The 24,704-nt window shown below is 58.0% G+C and overlaps 1 protein-coding gene across 1 annotated transcript in view; it reads left to right on the top strand.

Moving 5' to 3' along the window:
* The window catches only part of GRM4 (glutamate metabotropic receptor 4), a 116,954-nt gene extending 92,731 nt beyond the window's left edge, over nucleotides 1–24,223 (top strand). Inside the window, exons 7-11 of the mRNA XM_045074721.1 lie at nucleotides 5,911–6,111; nucleotides 6,319–6,455; nucleotides 9,521–10,456; nucleotides 16,880–17,126; nucleotides 23,233–24,223. Of these exons, the coding sequence (XP_044930656.1) occupies nucleotides 5,911–6,111; nucleotides 6,319–6,455; nucleotides 9,521–10,456; nucleotides 16,880–17,126; nucleotides 23,233–23,282 (1,571 nt within the window). The 3' untranslated portion in view covers nucleotides 23,283–24,223. The remainder of the gene's footprint in view (nucleotides 1–5,910; nucleotides 6,112–6,318; nucleotides 6,456–9,520; nucleotides 10,457–16,879; nucleotides 17,127–23,232) is intronic.
* Nucleotides 24,224–24,704: the final 481 nt, after the last annotated feature.

The raw sequence follows: 24,704 nt of genomic DNA, 5'->3' as shown, positions 1-24,704 counted from the left end.
GATGCTGAAAGGGGGAGGAGCATGGCTAGGTGACTGGCGGGGCTGGTCAGTGGCCATCCAGAAGTGATGTTTGCTAATTTCAGAGACACAAACTTCTCTGCTGCTATGAGCATTTGCAATCAGAATTCACAGTCATAGAGGGACTTCAGCTTCCCATGTCTGTATTTTCACCCTGGGGTCATGTTCTTGAGGGTCTCTAGGGGCCTGCAGGTGGTTCAAGGTTGAGTCGTGGGCTGTGCCAGAGGGAATCCCTGAGAGTCAGGAGCCCCTCCCCCTGCTGAGCCTCACCTCCCCCTCCTCCCAGCTCAGGCGGTGGTCCCCTGGGGGGTCCCACCCCTCCCCTGGTCCCTCCCCGTCTGCCCCAACCAGTCATCCCCGGAGACACCTGAGCTGGCTCTGAGACACGAGTGGGTGGAGAGCTGAGGCTGGGTTTGGGGGCTTGGGAGTTTGGGGAAACATAGAGGGGACCAGGAGTTAGAGCTGCCTCAGACTGGAAAGCAGGTGTCTTGATGGAAGGGAGGGCCCCGCAGAAACAACGAAAGAATGTGAACCTAGGAAAGGGAGAGCCAACCGTGTGATCTGGGGACATGATGGGCAGAACAGGGGAGTGTGGAGCCTAACCCCAGGAGCGGAACTCCCAGGACCCTCAGAGAAACCTCTGGGTTTCAGGGAGGTGACTGGGAGAATGGCTCAACCATGGGTGAGTCAGGAAAGAGGGAGAAGGGCCTGGAAGCACAAAGCTGCCCCCCCATCTGTATATCAGCGGGCAGGCTGACCTGGGCCCCTGTCTGAGTGGGGTGGGTACCCTGTGCTCATCTCATCTTGAAGTGGAGGGAGCCCGCATGAACCAGGCTGTATGCAGGTTGGAGGGGGAGGCCTGGGATGGGGGATCTTTCCCAGTGAAGGGGTACCTGTGAGGAGAGGAAACGGATTAACATACTTAAGGCGTGATGGTATATGTGTTCTGCCTCTTCCTCCTTAATCCTCCCAGAGGCCCCTGCAAGGTCAGTGTCATTACCCTGAATTTATATCGGAGGAACCGACATTGTATTTGACCTGGGTCATCTAGCCATCCACGGCGGAGCCGGGAGCCAGGCCCAGCTGTGTTGGCTGGACTTCAGCTCCTGGAGGGGAGGAGGGGATCTTTTATCCTACTCCCTGGAAGTTTGCCCGAGGGCTGAAAACTGGTGTGCACGTTTGCATATTTGTACATGAACGCAGGCTTCTGCGTGCAGCTGCGTGTGGTGTGTTCGCGCACCTGGGCTGGATTGCACCTGTGGGCCTCTACCTGTGAACAGAGACCGCCGGCACCCCCTGGTCCCCTCAGTGCTCGCCAGCCCCATCTTTGTTAATAGAGTCAGTGCCCCTGGGAGCAGAACTTGGCTTAACATTGAGGGGGGGCCCTAGTGTCTGTTCTCTTTGATGGGCAACCATGAGGCATCCTCCACATCGTCTCCTGGAGGGCTCTAGTGGGATCGAGCCCCACTGATGCATCCGTTATCATCTCCCAGAGGAAATACCCGTGGGCCTGTCAGCCCGACCATGGGTGAATCTGGAGGACAGGATGCTTGGATGCATGCCGAACTGGGCGAGCAGCCGTGTCTGTGTTACTTGAGTTTATATGCGTTGAGACATGAGTGTGAGTATGGCCGTGTGTTTCAGTGCCTGCTGGGTTGTGGGTAGCCACCTTGGACGTGTAGCTTTGGAAGTACGTGCACGTGTGCGTAATTGATTTTGTCTTCTTTTATGCGAGGAAGCCTCTTCAAGAACTGTGCGTGCGTGCGTGCGTGCGCTGGTGCGTGCCTGTGACCACAACGGCTCAGGAGGGTTGCGGTTGGGCGGGGTGAGTTGTGGCGAGGTGATGGGGGAGACAAGAGGAACTCTGATTATTTCAACCTTGAAAACTCATTTCAATTACAATTTACAACCTGCAGACAAAGGCTGCAGTCACCGTAGTAACCGTAGCTGCGGGGGTTTGGATGGAGAAAATCCTCTCCCGTTGGTTTCTCCGGCTGGCTGTCACCCGCGGCAGAGCCAAACGCATCTCCAGCTCACGGTACCCCGGGACACAATTAGGACATCTTCAAACTGTTGCTGCTGTCATTGCCACCATGTGTCTGGGATTTATCTCCTCCAGTAGCGCTCAGAAATGTGCGTCCTGCTTCCTCCCAGAACTGCTTGGGCCTGGAGCTCCTGCCCACCCAGGAGGGGATTTTCTGACCCCCCACCCCTTTCTTTCCATGACCACTGCCTGCTCTGACTCTGCAGACAGGGATCCTGAACTTCTGATTAGGCCTGGGCCCCAGAGAAGAGGGAGGAGGCAGACCAGGGACTGGTTAGAGGAAGAAGAAGGGGAGGGACGACCCGGGGTGGGATGGTGTGGGGTGGTAGAAATGGTTAAAGAGCCAGAGAGATCCAGGTTCAAATCCCAGCTCTGCCACTTCCCAGTCAGGCCCATCCCCCGTGTGCACGAGCACATGCTGGGTGACAGGGTTCCTGTGGGATCCTGGGTACATCACTTGACCACTCGCAAACCTCAGTTACCTCCTCTGTGAGGGGACCAGTTCAGCTGACCTCCCCAAGCTCCGGGGAAGAGAAATTCCAGGCATGTGAAGCTCTTGGTGTGGGGTCATTTGCTGAGGAGTCCAGAGTGTGTGGAGGTTATGGGCACAGCTTCGAACATTTGGGATGGAGCATCTCGTCTTTGTTTAACTTGTATTTATGATTCCTGCTCTCCAAAGGGAAGGGCCCTTGGGGGTTGAGGGGTGTTTGTGGAGGGCATGCTCGAGGCCTGGTGTCCCCTTGTTAAATAAAGGTGCTTTGCAGGTCACCTCACGGTGCATTTTCTCATCCATAATTGGGGCTGGACTCAAGACAAAAGTCAAGGATGTGAAAGTGTGTCGAGAAGTCTCTAAAAGTCCATGGCTGGCATTGTGACAGCTCTGGGGTAGGGATTCTGGAGGGGCAGCCCTGATGGGATGACAGGACCCCAGAGCCCCTCTCGTGAGAGCGTCCCCCTGCAGAGGTGGATTCTCCAGGGTAAGGCTCATCCTCACTCTGGCCTCAGGGCAGACGGCTTGCGAACCCCTCCCTTGGTCCTGGACCAGAGTGGCCCAGAATGGCTACTTCAGTGGGACCCACTGAGGGAGGACCCATGAAGAAGGAGAGAGGAGAGGCTGAGAGCAGCTCAGGTGGGGAGGTGTAATCAGATCCCATCAGCCAGGGTATCCTTGGCTTTGGGAGGGAACTCTCTGCTTTCTGCAGTGGCCACAGCCTCCCCTCCGTCCTGGTTAATAATTCAGTCTCTGACCCATAGGAAATGAGGATGTGATGGGAGTGCGGGGTTGTTGAGTAGCGTTTTATGTTTTCCATTTTTCAGGCTGAGGGGAGCGGGACCTGGGGGCTAGGTGCGGTCCAGGGTGGGGCTACAGCCTTCAACCTGTTCCAGCCCCCTCTGTTCCCCTCCCTCTGGGGACAGGGTTGTCACTGGGCTTCTCTCCTCCTTCTCAGAACCTTGTCATCAGGAGCTCAGACAAGAAGGCGGGCTAGTTAAGCTGGAGGATTTGCCTTTCATGTTTATTCCCGTCTGTGCCTTGTCCTAGAAATTGTGTTGACTGATTCACTAGGCTCTGCTGGCCCAGGAGCTCTGAGGCAGGGTTGGACTTACACCCATCTGTGCCCGCAGGTGTCTGGCCAACCTCTGTAGCACTTGGCAAGCATCACGCCTCTCTTTGGGTCTTGTGAATATTAACCCACTAATCCTCCTTAGGGACCCTAACCTGACCCTGTGAGGCAAGTGCCATCATCATCCTCATTTTGTAGTGGAGGGAGCTGGAGTCCGAGGTCCAAGGTCCCACAGCCAGAGTGGTTGGTGGAGCTGGGGTTCCAGCTCCCAGGTTCAAGTCTAGGCCCCCGCAAGTGTAGGGCAGGGACAATGGGTAGTGAGGGCCTTTGGTGACCAGGAGAAAGCCAGGGAGACGGCTCCCAAGCCTGCCTGGCCTCCAGCCCTGAGGCCGCACTGTAAGAGCTGTGGGTCATCTTGACTGAATGGTACCACAAGGACCAACAGGGTATGTGTCCCCAACTGTCCCATCTGAGTGCTGGTGAGTCTTGATCTCTGACCCCGAGGTTGGGATAACTGGGGTCAGGTTCTGCCCTTGGTCCCAGGGGCTTGGTGGCCGAGGCAGGCAGGCATATGAAATGTGCCCCCGGCTCTGTGGGAGCCCCAGGCAGGTGTCTGCCTCTGAGGTATCCAAGGGCAGAGATGGACGCAGTGACCTCTGGAGTTCCCAGGGCCTGGCGCTCGCCCAGCCCAGCCCCCACACAGTAGACATGGCTGTGGGCCAGGGGGCTAGGCTGGGGTGCAGCCCCTCATCCTGCAGCCCACTGCGGAATCACTTTTGCAAGGTATGGCACTGGCCCCCTAACAGGGAGGCAGTGGGTGTACATGGCAGGGTGGGTGGTGGGGTTAATGTCTTTGTCCTGGTCTCCAGGGAGTTACAGGCTGTGATGGGGGCAGGGCCTACCGCCTCAGAAGGGGAAGCCCCAGAAGGGGAAGCCTGGCTTCCCTAGAATTCTTCCCATCCTTTCCCTGCCTCCACTTTGCATCCTCCTGTCCCCTCCTCCTCTCCCCTCCCTGCATTCCTGTCCCCATCCCAACCCCCCTCTTAGAATCCCTTAAGTGTAGAGTGGCACATAGGCTGGGAGCCAGAGTACTGCGATTCAGGCTCAGCACTTGGTGGTTCTGGGACATCACTGGGCTTTTCTGTGCCTCAGTTTCATCTCTGATACGTGGATAATTACTCACCTCATGGCACCCTGGTGAGAATTCAATGCGTTTATATGCATAAAGGGCTTAAAAAGATGCTTAGCATGGAGCAGGTGTTCACTAGACATTAGCAGCCCCTATTCTTCATGATGATTGTTATCCTGGGCCCAGGCTTGGGTAATGCCTCCTCCTCCAGAAAGCCTTCCTGGCCTGCTATGGCCCAGAGACCACCACCACCACCCCACCCCCCCGCCACCTTTGACCACTTAGCACAATAACAATGTGGATCAGTCACCTACTCAGTGCCAAGCATTCTCAGTTAAACCTCTGGGGGCAGGATTATGATCCCTTTCTATTGAGAGGACACTGAAGCCATAGGCAGCTGTGAAGCTTGGGCCCAGGGCCTGGGGGTAAGGATGGGAAGACAGAGCCCCAAGGCCATGGCGTCCTAGGGAGCCACTGCTGTTTGCAGTGAGGTGAGGGAGGGGGGTTCCCCACCTGGCAGAACTCACTCACCTGCCTAATGGGGAAGGAGTGGGTGGGGATGATAGTAACTTCTAGTGTTTGGGGCGATTGGAAGCCATCGAAGGCACCAGGTGGCTTGGGTCCTAAACTCTGAGGGATCTGCAGCCAGGCTCTCACCCTCCTGGGGCTCAGTTTCCCCTTCCATACCCTGTGGCGGGGGCAGTGTGCCCTGGCTGGCATGGCTGCCCATCTGTGGGCTGCCAGAGTGTACCGCTGAGCCACACAGCTCTTGTCCTAGCGATTTCCCAGTGGCTCCCGCGATTGGTCTAGGTCAGGCAGGGGGAGGGCGGGGAGGTTCCACAGCCGTAGGGAGACCCCCTGACCCACAGCCTTCTGAGGGTGATCGTGACATGGGGGCCTGCCCTGGCTATTCTGGGGTCTCAGGGCACAGAGATGGCTGCACAGTGGCGAGGGCAGTGGACCCTCCCTGTCCCCTTGTGGGATCATCCCCCATAAGACCATCCCGTGGGAGATAGAGCTGGCACTGGGCCAGAAGCCAGAAGGCCTACGTGTGCAGAGATGGGCTGTGTCACCTCTCTTGGCTCTAGCGTCCAGCACGGGGTCAGTGAGGATGGTGGGCCTCATGTATGGCCCCCGTGCTGGGCGTTTCGTTGCAGACCGAGAACGCATTGGGCAGGACTCGGCGTATGAGCAGGAGGGGAAGGTACAGTTTGTGATTGACGCCGTGTATGCTATGGGCCACGCACTACACGCCATGCACCGCGACCTGTGTCCTGGCCGTGTGGGGCTCTGCCCACGCATGGACCCCGTGGACGGCACCCAGCTTCTCAAGTACATCCGCAACGTCAACTTCTCAGGTGGCTGTCCTGGGCTGTGCACCAGAAGGGGTCCCAGGGTGCCATAGGGGGAGGGGCTGGGGCCTCTGGAGGGCGAGGGAACCTCCTAAAATGTTCCACGCAGGGGCCTCCCCAGAGGTGTCTCTGCTCTGGGCTCCTGATCCTCCCTGCTTCTTGGTGAGAGCTCAGCAAAGATACAGAGTGTGTAACAGTCACTGGCCCCTACAGGCATTGCGGGGAATCCCGTGACCTTCAATGAGAATGGAGATGCCCCTGGCCGCTATGACATCTACCAGTACCAGATGCGCAATGGCTCGGCTGAGTACAAGGTTATCGGCTCCTGGACGGACCACCTGCACCTCAGAGTACGTACATGGTGGGAGGGCAGGGAGGGGCCCCAGGAGGGATGGACAGAGTCACGTGTGCCACCCAACCCCTGGGAAGTAAGACCAAGGGGAGGTGGCCGCTGATGGCGAGGACCAGCCCTGACTCCCAGTTTGCTGCTACCAAGCCCAGGCTTCCTTCCAGGCCCCAGTCCAGGCCTCCAAGGGCCCTGAGTGCCGTCCCTCCCAGAAATGGAGGGATAGGGCTGTGGGTTTTCTGCTATATGCCCTTTTCCTTGGCCTGGGGCCTTCCTGCCTGCTGCCTGCTGGTGGAGGAAAATGCTGGATAATTTGGACAATTTACCCCGGACTGAAGGGCTCAGCAGGTACAGGGAAGCAGGGAGTTGTGGGGGGATGGGAGTTTGGGGGTGGCGGGGGAGGGCTGCATTGGGACAAAGGAGGACAATGTCTTAAGGCAAAGGGCACCATCCTGTGGGGTTTCTGGTTGGGGGTAGAGGGCTGTTTGAGAGCATTTCCTAAAGCCGTCAAACTGCATCTAGAAGGTCATCATTTTTCTGGGTATTATGGGCAGCTGGGGGGGGTGTCTTCTCCTGAATCCTCCTAGCTGCATTTTCCCGGCCCCTGATTGTCCCCGGGACATTGCAGTTCTCCCTCTCTGGCCTCAGTGTACCTAGCTGTGACTAGAGCATGTGTTTGGAGAGAAAGGGCCTGTGGTTCATTTCCTAAGAAAATGCCAGTGCACTTGGCCCCGACCTTGCAAGGTGAAGGGGTGAGCCGTGCTTGGGGCAGGCACAATGTGACAGCCAGATGGATGGACCAGAGGGGCCAGAAGGCCCAGGCCCATGTCTGGCCTCAGACTCCCTGTTGCCGATCCTGGGAGAGTTGCCTCACGTCCCTGCTGTCTCCTCTTATAGGAATCTCTTCCAGCGACGAGCCCCCAAGCTCCTCGAAACACTTTCTGCCCGTGAGCCCATTTGGCTCTGACAATCTTCTGAGTTAGAGGCAGTATTTCTGCGAGCCCAGCCTGAGGGATGTTCCAAAAGCCACATGGCAGGGCGGGAGTAGAGCCCATTCCCACGGTGATGTTCCTTGGGTTGCTGAAGAGAGATAGACAGACAAAACAGGGCCGGTGGGAGCACTTGGCCAAGGGGATGATATCCCATATGTAGGAGTGTCTCTGTGGGGTCCAGTGAGGGGAGCAGTGGGGACCTGTGATTCAGTTCACCAGCAACATCGGCAGCTCAGCCTTACTGAGTGCCTGCTGTATACAGCACCTGTGGTAAGTGTGGGACCTTACTATGTGGACAGCAGCCCCGTGAGGCAGGCACTGTTCTTATCCATTCTACAGCTGTGGTAAGTGAAGGCAGGGCCTCGGTGTGGGGAGGGCAGCGGAAACCTCCCTGATGATACAAGGCCCCTCAGCCAGTGTGGAGTCGGGGCGGGGGTAAGGTCGGGGGGACGGGACTTCAACTGTCACATCCTCCCCGTTTTCTCCTGAGGGCTCAGTTTGGGCTGTGCTGCAGGGGTCACAGAGCAGGCCAGGCTGGGGTGGGGGCCTGAGGAAGAGACTTCACCCTGCCCGCCCTGTCTTCCTCCGGGTCTGAAACTGAGATGGCCTCTCACGGCTGGTGCCTGGGCCTCACTTCCTCTGTCATAGACTCCACAGAGAGTCCAAGGGTCCCCAGCATGCCAGCCCTGTGCTGGGGGCTAGACACGAGGCAGGGGACAGGCACAGAGCCCCGCGCCTCGTGGGCCTGAGCTTCTGGGGAAATAGAATTTCTGTGATGACTTCCAAATAGAAGGTGCAATAAGTAGCAAAGGGCAGAGTAGCCTCTTTCTGGTGTCCTTGGATCAGGTGGGGAAACAAAGACTCAGAGAGGTTGAGGTGTTTGCTGCAGGGCTCACAGCCAGCTGGCAACACACCTGTGATCCCAGGATTTACCTACATTTATGGCTCTTTCTATGGGAGCCAGAGTTTTCTAGAACAGTCACCGTTGCCATTTGTTTCCCTACAGTCTCATAGCTCCAGTGGCCAGGGTTGTCCTGCTTCATTGTTCCTATAGGGATTGTGGCCCAGGTTGTTCCTGTGCTCTTTGGCTCTAGGGGACCACATGGCCCTGTCATGCCCAGAGCCACAGGACAAGCTGCTGCCCTGAGCTTTTCCTCCCCACTCCTGGGAGCCCATCTTTGGCTGCCCCTCCCCTTTTCCTCAGCTCTGAAACCATCCCCTTGCCCAAGCAGCTGCTTATTCCTTCTCTGGGAGCGAGGACCCAGCACAGAGGAGCACCTGTCTGGCCAGGCCCCCTGCTCGCCAAGTGTGAACTCCTAGCAGCCGCTCTATTTGGAACAGATGCCTTGAACATGGCTCCCAAGTGTAGTCCAGCTCCCTTTGCTCAGGGCCTGGAGCTCTTCTGCGCCTCTCGCTGACTTTCCAGACTTTTTTGTAACACTGAATTTGGTAGGGGTGCCAACATACCCTGTGGCTCCTTTGTTCGCAGTGACTGTGTCTTCGGAGACATATAACCATGACTAGTGCTAATTTAGAGCAAGATATAAAGAAATTCTAACCCCCGGGCACAGATTCAGATTTGTCCTCTGAGCAAATCTATCATTGCTCTCTGCTGAGCACAGCTTCCTGTCCCACCCAGAGGAGACACTGTGGGCTGAGCCATGGGGACGGCACATCTCCCAGCAAGCACACAAGTCACCTGCAGGGTCTGGTTAAGACTCAGATCCTGACACAGTAGGTTTGGGGCAGGCCCAAAGGTAGCACTTCCAGCAAGCTCCTGGGTGATGCTGGGGTGGGTCTGTAATCTGGGCTCCCTAGTTCCCTCTGCTTCCCTGTGGGACTCCTGGTTCTCCCTGCCGCTCTCTGTGCTCAGGGTCTCTGTACGGTCCTGGAGGGTTTGGGATTTGCTCAGGATGTCTCTTAGATTAGCCAGGGCTGCAACATGCAGGTGGGCTTATTTAAGTCCAGCTGCTGGGTCCAGCGGGTCGTTGCCGTGGCCAGGATGCCAGCTGGTGGGGTGGCCCCAGGCAGTGGTTGGCATAGCCTGAGGCCGGCTCCCCTGCGATGTTGTTGCCAGATAGAGCGGATGCACTGGCCGGGGAGTGGGCTGCAACCACCCCGCTCCATCTGCAGCCTGCCGTGCCAGCCGGGTGAGCGGAAGAAGACCGTGAAGGGGATGCCGTGCTGTTGGCACTGTGAGCCGTGCACAGGGTACCAGTACCAGGTGGACCGCTATACCTGTAAGACCTGCCCGTACGACATGCGGCCCACCGAGAACCGCACGGGCTGCCGGCCCATCCCCATCATCAAGCTGGAGTGGGACTCGCCCTGGGCCGTGCTGCCCCTCTTCCTGGCCGTGGTGGGCATCGCTGCCACGCTCTTCGTAGTGGTCACCTTCGTGCGCTACAATGACACGCCCATCGTCAAGGCCTCGGGCCGCGAGCTGAGCTACGTGCTGTTGGCTGGCATCTTCCTGTGCTACGCCACCACCTTCCTCATGATCGCTGAGCCCGACCTGGGGACGTGCTCTCTGCGCCGCATCTTCCTGGGGCTGGGCATGAGCATCAGCTACGCGGCCCTGCTCACCAAGACCAACCGCATCTACCGCATCTTCGAGCAGGGCAAGCGGTCAGTGAGCGCGCCGCGCTTCATCAGCCCTGCCTCGCAGCTGGCCATCACCTTCAGCCTCATCTCCCTGCAGCTCCTCGGCATCTGCGTGTGGTTTGTGGTGGACCCGTCCCACTCGGTGGTGGACTTCCAGGACCAGCGGACGCTCGACCCCCGCTTTGCCAGGGGCGTGCTCAAGTGCGACATCTCGGACCTGTCGCTCATCTGCCTGCTGGGGTACAGCATGCTGCTCATGGTCACGTGCACCGTGTACGCCATCAAGACGCGCGGCGTGCCTGAGACCTTCAACGAGGCCAAGCCCATCGGCTTCACCATGTACACCACCTGTATCGTCTGGCTCGCTTTCATCCCTATCTTCTTTGGCACCTCGCAGTCAGCAGACAAGGTGAATGGTGGGGCTGGGGGTGGGGGAGAGTGAGGGCCCCGAGCTGCGGGCAGCCGTGGGGGCTCGCTGGCCTTTCCTTCTGCTCTGGAGAGGACTTCTTCCATGCCTCATTGCTTCCTCTGCCTCTGTTCTCTGGCTTCTGGATTGTCCCTCTTCTCTCCTACCCTTTCTCTTTTCTGGCTTCCCCTTCCCACCCATCTCAACTCTCTCCTTCTTCTTCCCTTCCCTCCCTGCCTCTACCTCTCGTTGCCTCCCTCTCTCCTCTCTGTCAGCTTTCAATCTCTTCTAGACTCTTTCCTGGAGAAGAGACTCTCGCCCTGCTCAGCCCCATCTTCCCTGCATCCACTCCTCTCTTCCTTGTCCTCTGCCTGCCCCTCTTTCTGCCCTTGCAGGATCCCCCTGGGTCCCTGGGTGGGGGTTGGATCAACACTCACTCCTCTTCTCCTGGTCACCAAGCCTCTGAAGCCTGGGAGCCTGGGGTGTCAGCTGAGGGTCCTTCCCTCCACCAGCCAGAGCTGCAGACAGGGTGCCTCCTGCTGGCTCTGTCAGGCCATCCTGTGGGCGTGGACAGACCCCAGGGCCCCGTGCACTCTGACCACATCCCCGCCCCAGCGCTGCCTGGCGCCTGCAGGGGTTTATCTTGAAGGACTGAGGGTCACTGAAGCTGGAGGTTAGAGATGGGCAAGGGGTTATTGGGACCAAGGACCCCAGCTCCTGGTCCGAGTTCTATGTTGGGATCTTGGGCATGGCAGCTGGCTTCTCCGCCTCAGTTTCTCCATCAGTATGTTGGGGCCATGATCCTTCTCTTTCAGTCATTAAGGGTTGTCACAATCACATGGCCTGATGGGTTTGAAAGCCGTTTACCCCTCTGTGGGGTGGCTGGTACTGAGGAACCCAGGGGAGGGTGATGGGGACTAGATCAGAGAGATGACGGGACAGATGGTGGAGGACTCAGAGGCTGTGGGAAGGATGTGGGCTTCTACCATCAGTGAGAAGGGAGCCATGCTGGGGTTCTGAGCAGTGAGGGACATGACATAGTGCGGGTTTAGAAGGATCCCTCTGGCTGCTGGGTGGAGCCCTGAGGAAGGTGGGCTGAGACCTGGATGGCCAATTCGGAGGGGACTGTAGCGAGCCCAGCAGGGGGCTGCTGGGGCCGGGGGTGATGGGAAGCAGGGGTTCTTGGATGTGTCTGCAGGTGAGGCGGCTGGATTTGGGACGGATTGCATGTGGGGCAAGAAGTGCAGAGGAGAATCAAGGATGACTCTGGGTTTTGGCGTGAGGATCAGGAGGAAGGAACGTCTGCACTCTCAGGTGGGGAAGAGCACAGAGGAGTCTGTTTGGGGGCCGAGATCTGGCGGTCCTCTGGATGTGCTAAGTTTGGGGTGCCTGTTAAGAGGTCCACATACTGTTGCTGAATACACAGGGCCGGGGTTCAGGACTGAGGGCCGGGCTGGAGCTGGAGCTGGTGTTGTCACCAGCCCATGGCTGGCATTTGAAGCTGGAGCCCAGCTGTGAGCTACTCAGGATCCTTGGCTTTCAGTGAGGCTGCTGCCAAGGCCGTGACGGATGGGGTGCTTGTCATGGACCTGACACTCTACCTGATGGTCCCCATCCACAGTAGCAGGGTAAGGTGGATAGCACTATCCCTGTCTATAGATGAGACACAGAGGCACAGAGAGGCCAAGTGACTCATTTGAGATCACACAGCCCATAGGTAGCATGGTTGAACTTACCCTGCTGTGCCTAACTCAGGAATCCCCTCCACAAACCCAGTCCACACTGCCCCCCTGCAGCCCTGGAATACCTTCCTGCCCTGCAAGCCTCCTTGGTAAGGGCCACCTCTGCTCCAAGAGTTCCTTGAGGGCAAGACCTCTGCCCTCCATGCTGAAACCCTTGACCTGGCCCTGTAAAGGCCTGTAGCCTTCCTTCTAAAGGTGGCCAGTGGGCTGAGGGGCTCTGAGAAGCAGACATTGGGGTTGGCAGTGAGGGCCCTGAGATCAGAAATCAGGTTTGGCTCCATGTCACCCCACAAACCTGAGCCAAAGCAGCCACCAGGCCTAGCTTGCCCTGTGAGCCAGGTTTCTTGCCCCCACAGGCCTACGGGAAGCCCTCCCTGCTGAGGACAGGTACAGTCGGAGCCCGGTGGCCCGCAGTGCCCAGGGGGCCCACAGAGCCAGCAGGGGAAGCCACCCCACATTGTAGGAAGCTGACAGCTTGAGAAATTTTGGCAACACCAGGAGTCTCCTTCCCCTGCCTCCTCAGGGAGTAAAGGTGAACAGCTAGAAGGCAGACAACATGCTGGCTGAGCCCCTGATTCTGCCTTCCTATAGTTTCCTCGGTGGGGTTCCTGCCCTTCCAGGGGGCTGTCAGACCCTCCCTCCTCCAGCTGCTGAGGCCCCGCCTCCTGCTCAGCCCCCACATCTCTCCAGGCTACCCGGACTGCCTCTAATTTCTTCCTTTTTAGGAGGCTCCTTGAGTATAGATGTTGAAAAGGAACCTCTGAAATGATCTCTCCTGAGGCCCAGAGAGGCGCAGAGGCCCTTACTTGCCTGGGGTCACACAGCAGGCTAGCCTCTCAGCCACAGGTGACCCTGCTCTGGTCCTGATCATGGGGGACATGGGACATGACCTTCCCCTCTGGGCTTCTGCATAAGGAGGGGCCGGGATATGAGCTCTTCTCCCACCCCATGCTGGGACCCAACTTCCTAGAGGCACAGGCCACCAGGAGCTGAATCTGAATCTCCACTGGGCTCTGCCAGCCCTGCAAACAGGTAGAGAGAGAGAGAGGTGGGGCCGCGGCGGGGAGTTGTATGGTTACAGAGGTGTGTGTGCCTTCTTGTGCATGGTTGGTGGTGGCTGGGTGGTGTGTGTATCTGTATGCAGGTGGCTGCGTTTGTGTACACTGGGTGGGGATGGGCAGGTGTGTACATTGAGAGCTTCACGGCTGGGATGCATGTGGGTGTGCAGACGAGTTGCATGTGCCTGGCCATGTATGTGCAGATGTGTGTGTGTGCACTTGTAGGTGCGTATTCAGGTATGTGTACAGATATGGATGAATGCGTCTGGGTGCCTGCATGCGAGTGTACCTAGGTGCATGAAGGGAGTGCATGTGTGTGCATACACGTGCCCCCTGGCATGAGTCTGAGTCACATATGAGCGCACAGCTGTGAGTTCAGGGATGTGTGTGTGTGTGAATGCAGAGATGCATGTGTCTATGGGCATGCGTGTCTGTGGGTATGTGGGCGTGCCCAGGCTTGTGTGCACATGTGTGTGCAGGGGCTCGTGGCGCCCATTTCCCCGGCAGGCAGGTGGTGGCGTGGAGCGAAGCAGTCTGTGCTGCTGGGCTGAGCAGGTGGATGGCTTTCCCCATGCTAGCCCCAGTTGCCAGGGGTTATTATGGCCGCCGTGCAGCACTACCCAGAGCCGGGCACAGCATGCTTTCTCCACGGCATGGGGTTCCCACTTAGCTGCCCTTGGGTGGGACCTAGCCACAGAGGCTGACCAGGGGGTGGGGAGGTTCATTTCTCTGGTTTGTACAGATTCCGAGGATCTCTGTGGCCACTAGGATCAGCCTGGGCCAAATCGCGGAGCAGGTAGATTTCCTCGGCACCCCCAGGCGGGCCCCTTGGACCCTCCGCCCAGCAGGCCTCACAGGGAAATGGGAGACTCCTCATCTCCCTCTACAGCAGCTCCTTTCTGCGCCCTTTGCCCCACCTGCGGTTACCTTGTCCACGCCCATCAGACCTAGCTCTTTGCTCTGGGGAGCAGCCACTTGTGAGGCAAAGGCAGGATTTCTTGCAGAGGACAGAGTGTAGCCAGGGCCTGACCAGAAAGGGGGGCAGGAATCCAGGCACCCCCATCTGGAAGACAGGTTGGCTGGGAAACAAGATGAAATCAGATCCTGGAGGTCACCTCTCAGGCCACCGGCCTTGGAGGGCTGCATCCGTACCTGGGCCTTATCCCTGGGAGTTGGGGGTGTCTGCTGGGTTCTAGAGGTTTTAGGGGGCTGCTCCTTCTTTGATAGAATCAGCATGCTACTACCTCTTGGTCACAACGTGCGCCTTCACACAGGGGGCTCTGGGACAACGTGTGAGCTGGTGGGAGGGTGGGAGTTCCAGACCCCAGAGCATGGAGAGGGACTGGGGTGTGCAGCCTTACTTGTGCTTGCACAGGGCCGGCTGCCCCTCAGCCTGGGATGGCTAGACGAGCCCCCGAGGCCCCTGCTGGAAGGGCAGGGCCCCAGCAGGTGGGGGCAGCTCGCTTAGGTTGGATTGGTTTATGCCCCATCTTATATCTTTGCAAAAAGGTTCCATTCTGAAAAGCAAAAGAGAACACCAAGGATTGTACTGTTTTCCGCGTTCAGGGCTGGCCCTCTGGTTTTCAGGGCCTTTTGCAGAAAGAAAGTAAAAGCCCCTTTCTTGTTCAAAAATGATTCAGGATTTAAGATGGTGACAGCAGGGCATGGAACCACATGTATGTCCCCTGGGCTCTTCTTCTGCCTGTGTTAGTGGGGGGGGGGGTCTAGCATCCCACAGTGGCTCAGGGCAGAGTGGAATCTCGCCCCCAACACAGGGCTCACTCTGTCCAGAGAGGGGGCCTCTCTCCCTGGTTCCACCAACTCCGAATGGGCCCGAATGCACGCCCCACCCCCCAATCAACAAAGTGTGGGCAGAGGGCCCAAGATGGATATCTGACTTGGAAACACAACCCTGACATCCAAGAACCCCTACTGTGAGAGGGGAGACTGCCCTCAGGGAGGCCCCGGTCTAATGAGGGAGACGAACCCTCACCCAGGGAGCTCCCAGTTCAATGGTGAAGGTCCTGAAAACAAGCGTCATCTTGATTAGCCCAGACCTTCATCACTTTCCCCATGGTGTGGAACCTGTCCACCCCTCCCCCACTGCCATCAGCCCCATCTCAGGGGGCAGGAGAGGTAGCCTATACCCTCCTACGGGCCAGTCATGCTGGGAGGGAGTGCTGTAGTACAAGAGTGAGAATATGGCTTGCACGGGAGGACAGGAGATGACTGTGTCAGATGGGTGTGTGTTGACTGGGGACCAGGCTCTCATTTCCCTGGGCTTGTGACAGTTTCTGAACAGTGACAAATAAAACCACTTCTCCACACTCCCAGCCTCCTTCACAGAGCTTCACAGTCTGGGTTTGGCTCACCTCGTGGGTTGGGAGAGGTAGCAGCTCTCATCCCATTGCACTGATGAGTAAACTGAGGGCTAGAGAGGGCTTGAGACTCAGGGTCACATCCCTCTTTCCTTTCAGACCCCAGGGCTTCTCCAGCCTCTCTCTCAAAGGACAGCTGGAAAGACAGCCTTCAGATCCAGGTCATGAATCATTTTTAGAGAAGCGCAGATGGGACAGAGTATGAGAATGGGTGTCATAGGGGGTCAGATAGAGCTGGGGTTCAGGGAGAGCTTCCTAGAGGAGACGACACATCAGCCAGGCCCCAAGGGAGGGGGCCCAGATCAAGAAATGGAAGATTTAGGGGGTAGAACATTTCTTGCCTTCCCCATGCCCAGACCTGGGGGCTACAGCCCAGGTCTCCTCTGGCTGCACGGAGGTTGAGGGGGGCTGGCGGGACAGCAGAGGCCTGGAAGACTGGGAAGCGTGATGGAGGAGGCAGGGAGGGGACCCCAGGGGGCAGTGGGAATTGTCAGGCCCTGCCTGGAAGGCCCCGCTATTGAAGAATGGATTATCCGACACCCAGATTAATGGACTTTCATTTTGCTAAACATCTGTCACCGTTAGTGCTGGCGAGCGAGCGTGAAATGAGCTTTGACTGTGCCGCCATCGCCATATCTCACTGGGCGCTGTGGCTCCCGTGTCAGTGGCCTGCTCTGCACAGGGCAACAGTACAGGTTGCAGTCACTGAATGGGGACCTGGTCGAGGGGCTGTGGCATGGCCCCTGGGAGTTACCCCAAGGCACCAACAGATGTTCATCTCACTCCCAGCCCTGTGTAGCGGGATGCTGCTGGGAGGGTCAGCTGTGGTTCCCTGAGGGCCCTTCTTTAGGGGTGCTACCCCCACATGGCATGAAGCAGTGGGAAACACTTCCATGTACGTATGTACCATGGGCTGGACATTGTTGTATATAGGATCACCATTTACCAAGGCGTTTCATTCTCATGGCGGCCCTATGAGGTGAGTATTATAGCAGCATGCTCACGTGGGGAAACTGAGGCACAGGGTGGGACTTGTCCAAGGTCACAGAGCTAGAAATGGTGGAGTCAGGATTTGAATCCAGAGAGTCTGATCTAAAGTCCCAGCTCAACACCACAACTCCCTTCTGCCCAGTCAGTGGGACATGGGGCAGGACTCCCAGGGTCTGTCCCCCTTGTGTCTGTTCCTGGGGTCGGGACTCTGAGGCTGGGGCAGAGCTCTTTCTGACGCCGCCCCTGGCCCACCTCCAGCTGTACATCCAGACGACAACGCTGACGGTCTCGGTGAGTCTGAGCGCCTCGGTGTCCCTGGGGATGCTCTACATGCCCAAGGTCTACATCATCCTCTTCCACCCGGAGCAGAATGTGCCCAAGCGCAAGCGCAGCCTCAAAGCCGTCGTCACCGCCGCCACCATGTCCAACAAGTTCACGCAGAAGGGCAGCTTCCGGCCCAATGGTGAAGCCAAGTCTGAGCTCTGCGAGAACCTTGAGACTCCTGGTGAGTGTCCGGGTCCTCCCCTCTCCCTCAGGGCCCCACCCAGCCCCTCCTCCTTCCCGGAGAAGGCCAGCCCCCATAACCGGGACCCTGGCCACGTCCGTCCCTAAGCCCATTTTCTGGGGTTCCTGGGAGAGCCCTGAGGCCACAGGTGAGTGGGGATTCTCTCTTGAGGTGCCAGGTTAGTGCCCCTCTGCCCCGCCCCATCTTGGTAACCAGGAGAGAACTTCAAGGTCCCACCCCACCTAGCCTTAGCTACACACTTCCAGGGATCTGACTGCCAAGGGTGAGGCTGTGGGGGAACCTGGTTCATGCAGGGTGATGGGGGCTCTGGGATTTCTCTTCCCTGGGACCAAGATCTGGGCCTGTGCCCTCTCCGTCCCCCTGGGAGAATGGGTTGTCTGGAGGGCCTCTGCTTTCTGGCCCTTTAGTGACCTGGGCACAGAGGCTCTGGTGCCCGCCTGGCCATGCCCTAACAGGGCCCTGAGAGATGGGGACCCAGGAGGTGGGTCCCCAGGATGGGTAAGGGAAGAAGTAGGTTGGACGGAGGGCCTCCATTGGCCTCAGTTCCCCAGAGGCTGGGTGTTCCCAAGGGATGGTTCAAGGAAACCTCTGCAGTAGAGGGTCATGCTTTGAGGGGGACCTCAGCATCTGAGGGGCAGGCCCAAGGTCTGGGCCTGGGCAGGAATGTGCATGAGGGAGTGAGGCCGCCATCTTTGCCAGCTTCTCTGGTCCCCCTCGCAGCCAGCCCTCTGTGAGAAGAGATGGAGGGGAGAGAGGGGCAGGGCATGCGAGGGATGAGGGTGCCTCGGGGGCGCCAGTCATGGTGGCAACCACTCCTTGAACCCTGATTGTGTGACACACAGCCATGCGACCTTAAAAGGCAAGTTATTTATCATCTGTGTAATACAGATGAGGAAAGGGAGGCTCAGTAAGGTTAGGGATTCATGTGGGTCACATAGTCACCAGGTAGCTGGGCTGGACTTGACCTTCACGGTGATGTCCCTATTGCTTCCTTGGAGATGGAGGCCTCTGCCCTGGGGTGAGCCATGGGGTCTCCCACCTGTGGGGTGGGCCTCCACTCTAGCTGCTCCAGTGGTTGGCGGGGGTGAGACGAAGGGGTAGCCGTGGTCAACCCTGCTCACTGAGACCTTGGCTCCCTCCCTGGATATCGTGCAAGTGTCCAAATAGTTTATGTGGCAGCTTCTGCCTCCCCTGCTCTCTGAAAGTCCTGGGTGGGGGGCCTCCCACTGGTGGGGAAGGAGAAGAAGAGCCCCTCCCTCTGGGGAGACTCAGTCCTGGTGGGACCTGGGAGTTAGTACTCAGCTGCTTCCCTCTCATCCTGGGGGAAAGGCCAGAAATGGACATTGTTGATGGCAGCAGGAGGATTATGGGCTAGACTACAGGAGTGTCTGGAGTGCAGGCTCTAAGAGGAGGCCCTGTGTCACTGACAAGGAGGTCAGGAGACCAGGAGACCTAGCCTCCTTTGTTTGTTTTGGCTGGGGCAGCACCTCTCACAGGCTCCCCCACCTCGTGGCCCTGGGGAAACATCTTCCCTCCCTTTCTCATCATGGCTCCCACGTGTTGAGAGACAGCCATCTGTGTAAAGAAGGGAAGTCTCTTCCTACATCCAGACAGGATTTTTCCCTCCCAGAGCCCTCTGCTCTGTTGAGTGCTCTTCACAACAGTCCTGTGAGGCTGGGGTGGGGCTAGAGGTTTGATCCCCAGCTGAGGCCCAGAGAGGGTGAGTGACTCTCCTGAGGTCACACAGCAAGTCGGTGGCTCGCTGGCCCCAGTGTCTTTCCTTTGACCCCAACTTCACATGGTCTTCCTATCTCTGGGGCCCCATTCTCTGTGCAAAACAGTATAGGTGGCTTTTGACATGCCTCCTTCTTTGACATGCTGAAGACCATGTGTTGCCCCCTTGCCCCCATCTTCTGCCAGATGACCTTCGGTTCCAATCCTCCCAGAGCTCCCCTTGGACCTACAGCCCTAGGACTCCCTTCAGGGGCCCCCTGGGGTCTCTGCTCTGAGATGGGAAGGGGCCTTGTCCTCCCAGGATGCCCCACCTCTGGCCTTTTGTGTCTAGATTTGCAGAAACCCCAAATGCAGCCCCTCACCAGACCCTTCTGTCCTGAGCAGGGGCCCCTCCTTGCTCCCCACCCCACACTCCTGCCTTCAGTTTTCCTCCTTCCCATGGAGACTTACCTGTCCCAGGTTCCACCCTCCAGGCCCTACTCCCCTGTTGCAGGCAGGTGTGTTAAATGAGCTCTGCTCCAGGGCTCGTCTGAATGGGGCATGAGCCCTCCAGGGACCATGGGCATTTAACTGGAGATAACACCCTAACCCCAAAGTGTGACCCTCATGGTGCTGTCACTGGCCAGAGGGAACCAGAGGGCAGGGCCTTCCCAGACAGCTTTGATGGCTCCTTACTGACATGGCATCTTCTGTCTCTGTTGAGGTTGGTCCCATGGGGACAGGGTAGAATTCCCACCCCTTCCCACCCCACCCCCCACCAGACAAGGAGGGGAATGGAGGCCCAGGGAAGGGAAACGCAGGGTTCCCAGCAAGGGAACCTTCCTGCAAGGGAAGGACGAGAGCTGTTTGCTCCCTCCGCCCACCTGTGGGAGCCAGAGGCCAGGACCCTTTGTCACCACTGTCCCTTAGCTTGGCGATAGCAGGAGCTATGGGGGTGCTGGGTGGGAGCCCGGTGATTAATTCTGGGGATGCCAGAGTGAGGGGGTATGAGCAGGGAGAGTGGAGAGATGTCACTCCTGTGCAGCAGGGCCATTTTTCACTCTGTCACTGGGAGGCCACGTATCTTTACACAAACAACAGAATAAATAATTCAGGGGCCTGATTGTGGGCAGATTGGGCACAGAGACACAGGGCGACAAATGGGGGCTGTCAGCTCTTGCTTGCCACCACCCAGCTAATTATTATCTCAGGTGGCAGGGCTTGAAAAACAGCAAGGGTCTGTCACGGGCAAGGCATAGGTTTGGGGCCCTTGGCTCCTGCTCTGTGTCCCTCCCTTCGGGTTGAGGATGCCTCTGGAGCATCACTGTCCTCATCCTGTCCTCATTGCTCTAGTTATTTCAGCCCTGCCCCTTTGCCCACCACTTTGCAGGGTTCCCTCCACCTTGTGGCTGAGAGCCACCCAATGTACAGATGAGAAAATTGAGGTGCTGAGAGGTTCAATTTGTCGGAAGGGCTGCTTGGCAGGTGCTGCGACCCACTGTACTGGGGAGGGCAGGACCGGACCCGAAGCCTCCTGGCTCCCAGCCACAGTGGGAGAGTCTCACAGTTAGCTCCCGGTGGGAGGGGCGGGCGGGCAGACTCACTGCTCCCATTTTCCAGATGGTGAGACCGAAGCTGTGCTGAAGGACTCTGGGGCCCCTGGCTTGTAGCTGAGGGCTGAATGCACTTCCAGGTTCTGGAACCCAAGGACTGAATTTTCTATTGGAAACAGCTCTGTTCTTAGAGGGACGGCAGGGCCCAACTGTCCCTAACCTCCCTGCCATTTTCCTCCTTCTGCCTGCGTGGGTGCCCCTGGCTCCAGGGGCCTGTTTCCCTACAGCTGGTGGAGGTTTGGCTGCCCCTACTGCTGTTTTCCTTCACCTCTGAGCCAGGCTGCTGGCGGGTTTGCAGGTTTGGAGACTCCATTTTATCAGTTCACCCAGGGGGTGATGGAGCCCCGGGGAACTGATTCAGCCGCTGCCTCTTTTTCTGATCGTGCTGGAGAGAGTGGGGTGGAGAGTGGGGCCGGGGGAGGCCCGCAGAGAAAGAAGTCTGGGCCAAAGGGCCACTGAGCTCTTTTGTGTTACAGGTGGGGCCTAGGAGGGCGAGGGAGGAGCTGCCGGAGGTCACAGAGGGAGGGGGTCAGAGACTCCTGTCCCCAGAGTTCTGATCTGCACAGCGCCCCTGCCCCCCTTTCAGCACCTCTGCCTTTGTGTCTGGGCTCCTTTGCCCAAGTCTGTCCAGCCCAGGACCCTCCTGGATGCTGTTCCCTCAAAACTGCCCTGTCCATGGTCCTTCTCTCGTGGTCACCAGCACCCTGGAGGCAGACGGGTCATTTTAGAAATGAAGGTGGCAAGTCTTGGCATGCTTTGTAAGCCTCCTTCTGAAGTCATGGCCCCGTTTCCTCCTGCCACCTGTCCGGGGGGAACCTGAGACTTGCAGCTTCCTGGCTGCAGCCCAGCCAAGTGATTGTCCATGTTCTGTTTGCGTATTTCAGCTGACAGGCAGCTGAACTACTGTATAAGGCCACCCTCTCCACTCAGGAGAAAGTTCTTCCTTTAGCTCCCCTGTGTTCCACACCTCATGTTGCCCCGCTGGTCCTACGAGGTACCCCTCTGCTTGCCCCACCCCCCACAAGTTCGCTTCTGGTCACACTTGATGGACCCTCTGGGAGTGGGACCCAGAAATCCTGCCTATGTCGGTGGGCTTCTGGCTATGCTGGTGTAGTGGGTGGGCAGGCCTGGGGACCTGGGTCTCTTCTAGCGGCTCCCAGAAAGGTTGTGCTGAGGCTGATCCCTCTCAGTGACTGCTCTGCCCCCGAAAGGCATAAGAGGGGAAGTATGGGAGAAACAGTTTTAATCAAATGACATGCAAATCAAATGACACACAGCCCTTCCACTCCCACGTCATTAGCAGGAATGTCATCCAGCAGGGAGTGTGGGAAGTATGGTCTTAACTCAGCAGTTGTGGGCCCAGCACATGGGGTAGAGGATCAGAGAGTCCAGCCACACTGCTCCCCCTCTGTGTCCTCCATTCCGGGCTGGACGCCCTGGGTGAGGCTGGCAGGGACGGTCCTTTTCTGGGTGGAGAGGCCCCTGATGGAGTGTTAGGCCAGCTTTGCGCACTAGGGCACCATAACTGTCTCCTGTCCGGCTGCCTCCACGCACCAGCACTTAGCTCCCACCCCACGCAGCAATTCTGACCTTCATGACTCATCACTGAGCTGTCCCCAGCCATGCAGGGAGACCCTGGATCCTGACAGGACAAAACTAAGGGCCTGGCCAGGCTCCTCACCCAACTGGCCTCAGTGCCTCATTTGTCGCAGGAGGGTGGCCCTTATCTGGCTTTGTCACTAGGCTGCCATGAGGTTTGAACCCCACCTGGGTGGAGGGAGGGGAGGTTCATGCTGGAAAGAGACTGTCACCCAGCTGGGTGGGTGGGGGGGGCCCACAAGGGGCTGAGACTGGGAAATGAGGGTACCCAGACACAGAGGCCAGGTCCTGGTGGTGGCTGGCCCTTGCTCAGGGTGCAGATAAGGGAGACTCAAGGCTGGGGTGAGACAGGGACACCTAGAAATGAGAAGGGTAGCCATACTGAGGCCTGATGGGACCTGGAGGTCTTCCATCTTCCTTGAGTGAGGGACTGGGGCTGAGTCAGTCGGAGGGGCCTCCTTGGTCAGCTAGTCAGTGTCTAGCCTCGAGTGGCAGGGCCCAGCCACTGGTTCCATCATTCATTCTCTCTGTCCCGGCTCTCCACTCCCATCCCCTAGGCTGCCAGGCTCTGTCTAATGTCTGTTTTTCGCATGTGCTCTTCCAAGAATGTGTGCTGTGGACCTGAAATCCTTCTGTTGATAATACTTTAAGGCTATATATAATTAATATCACAAATAAAAATGATTCTCCTCAAGTGTGGTGGAGTCGGGAGGTGGCGGGGACTTTGGTGGGGGCAGGGTGTCGGGGGACCCTCCCAGAGCAGTGGGTTGGGGGGGGAGGGCCCATCAAAGGAGGGATCCTAACTAAAACGACAGAGTGAGGAGGGCAGGGCCCTCCAGGGAAGCAGCCTAGCTTCAGCGAAGGTGTGGAGGTGGGAAGGATGTTCAGACAGGGGATGGGTTCAGGGAGCGGGGGAATTTGGTGGGGGTGCGGTTGGGGGGATGAGGCACTAGTTGCGGTGGGGGGAGTGCAGAGTAGGGGAAGGGAAGTGGGGAAGCAATGGGATGGGTGGGGTGGGGCCACCATTCAGTTTGGGGGATGTCAACAGCTTGGTTCAGGGGTCTGGACCTGATGCTGTGGGCAGGGCAGTGACTGTGCAGAAGGGGGGTTTGAAAAAGCCTGTCCCTGATGTCTGGGTACCCCGGTCTCTCTCCTTCCAGCACTGGCCACCAAACAGACCTACGTCACCTACACCAACCATGCAATCTAGCTAGGCCACCAGAGCCGAACAAGAGGAGGAGGACCTGAGACACTTGTGGCTGACGCGTTGGGCCAGGGCCACTCCCAGGGGCCCAGCTGATGTCTTGCCTGCCCGTGGATGCCCACGGACGCGGCTTGGTGCTGAGGACAGCAGAGCCCCCGGCAGTCACTGCTGGGCAGCCTGGGCAAGCCGGGCAGGTGACAGGAGGAGGACAAGAGGCCGGGCCGGCTGCAGGCCACCCCAAGAGCCTGCATCTTGGACCATGGCCCCTCCCAGCCCCCAAATGACAGGGGCTCAGGCTGCGTGGGCCCCAGAGCTGGTTTTCTCTCTCCCTTCGTCTCTGCTGTCGCACTGGTGACTGTCCCAGTCTGTTTCCATCCCTGTCTTTATTTTACCACTGCCTTTTCTGCGTCTGCACCTGTCTGTGTGCTCTGCTTTTCCCTAGCTGCTTTCTTTCTGCCTCTGCCCCCTCTTCCTCCTGCATCCTCCGTCTCCAGGTCTTTCCAGTTTTTTTCTCTTGTGCTCCCCTGGGTCTCCCGTGCAGGTTTCTTTCCAGTCCTCAGCCCCCTCCTCACCTTCATTACATCCAGCCCTTGCTTTCTCCCTGCCACTATCACCCCCATTCACCAAATCTTACATGTCGCAAAATAGAAAAAGAAAAAAAAATCCAAAACGCAAAAAAAGCCAAAACAAAAACCAATCTCAAGAGTGTTGCCAAGTGCCGCATCCTCCCGGTGGCCTCTGTGTGTGTCCCCATGGCCCGCAGCCTGCCCGCCTGCCCCCTGCCCGTCTGCCGCGTGTCCTGCCCCCGCCTGCCCCCCGCCTGCCCCTCCTGCCGATGACACGGAGTTCAGTGCCTGGGTGTTTGGTGATGGTTATTGATGACAATGTGTAGCGCATGACTGTTTTTATACCGAGAACATTTCTAATAAAAATAAACACATGGTTTTGCACCCTGCCTCCACAGCTGCTGAGGGTCCTGCAGGGGGACCCCTGTCTCAACCTGCAGCGGGAGAGCCTGGAATTGGAAGCAAGGAGAAAATGGGCAATGATGGAGACCGAGGGCTCTAGGGTGGTTAGAAGCTATCTCTGGGGCTGGCATGGAGTGGGAACACAGGGCAGCCCTGGGCAGGGAGGGACCAGGACTTCACAGCAGATTCCAGAAATCAGCCCCTGGTGGTCCCCTAAGGAAGGAGCATGTTCTATTCCTGTCTCCTGCCCTGCAGCCCCTAAGGTGGTACCGTTTCTGCCTTGCCTCTCCCCTGCCTCACATTCCTCACACTGGGACTCTGACCCCCACCCCGTACTCCAAACCTCTCCTCTTTCCAGCCTGGAACCTCTCTTGAGAAACTGGCTTCCAGGGCTCCCAGGCCCCACAGCCCTCCCCTCCTGCCTGTCCTGTCTCCAGGTTACAGGTGCTAGTATGCTGTG

The sequence above is a fragment of the Mustela putorius genome, unplaced genomic scaffold (assembly GCF_011764305.1).
Source record: "Mustela putorius furo isolate JIRA1106 unplaced genomic scaffold, ASM1176430v1.1 tig00000135_pilon_pilon_pilon, whole genome shotgun sequence".
NCBI classification, from domain to species: Eukaryota; Metazoa; Chordata; class Mammalia; order Carnivora; family Mustelidae; genus Mustela; species Mustela putorius.
The sequence above is the reverse complement of the archived record's forward strand: the minus strand, read 5'-3'. Positions and strand labels throughout refer to the sequence as shown.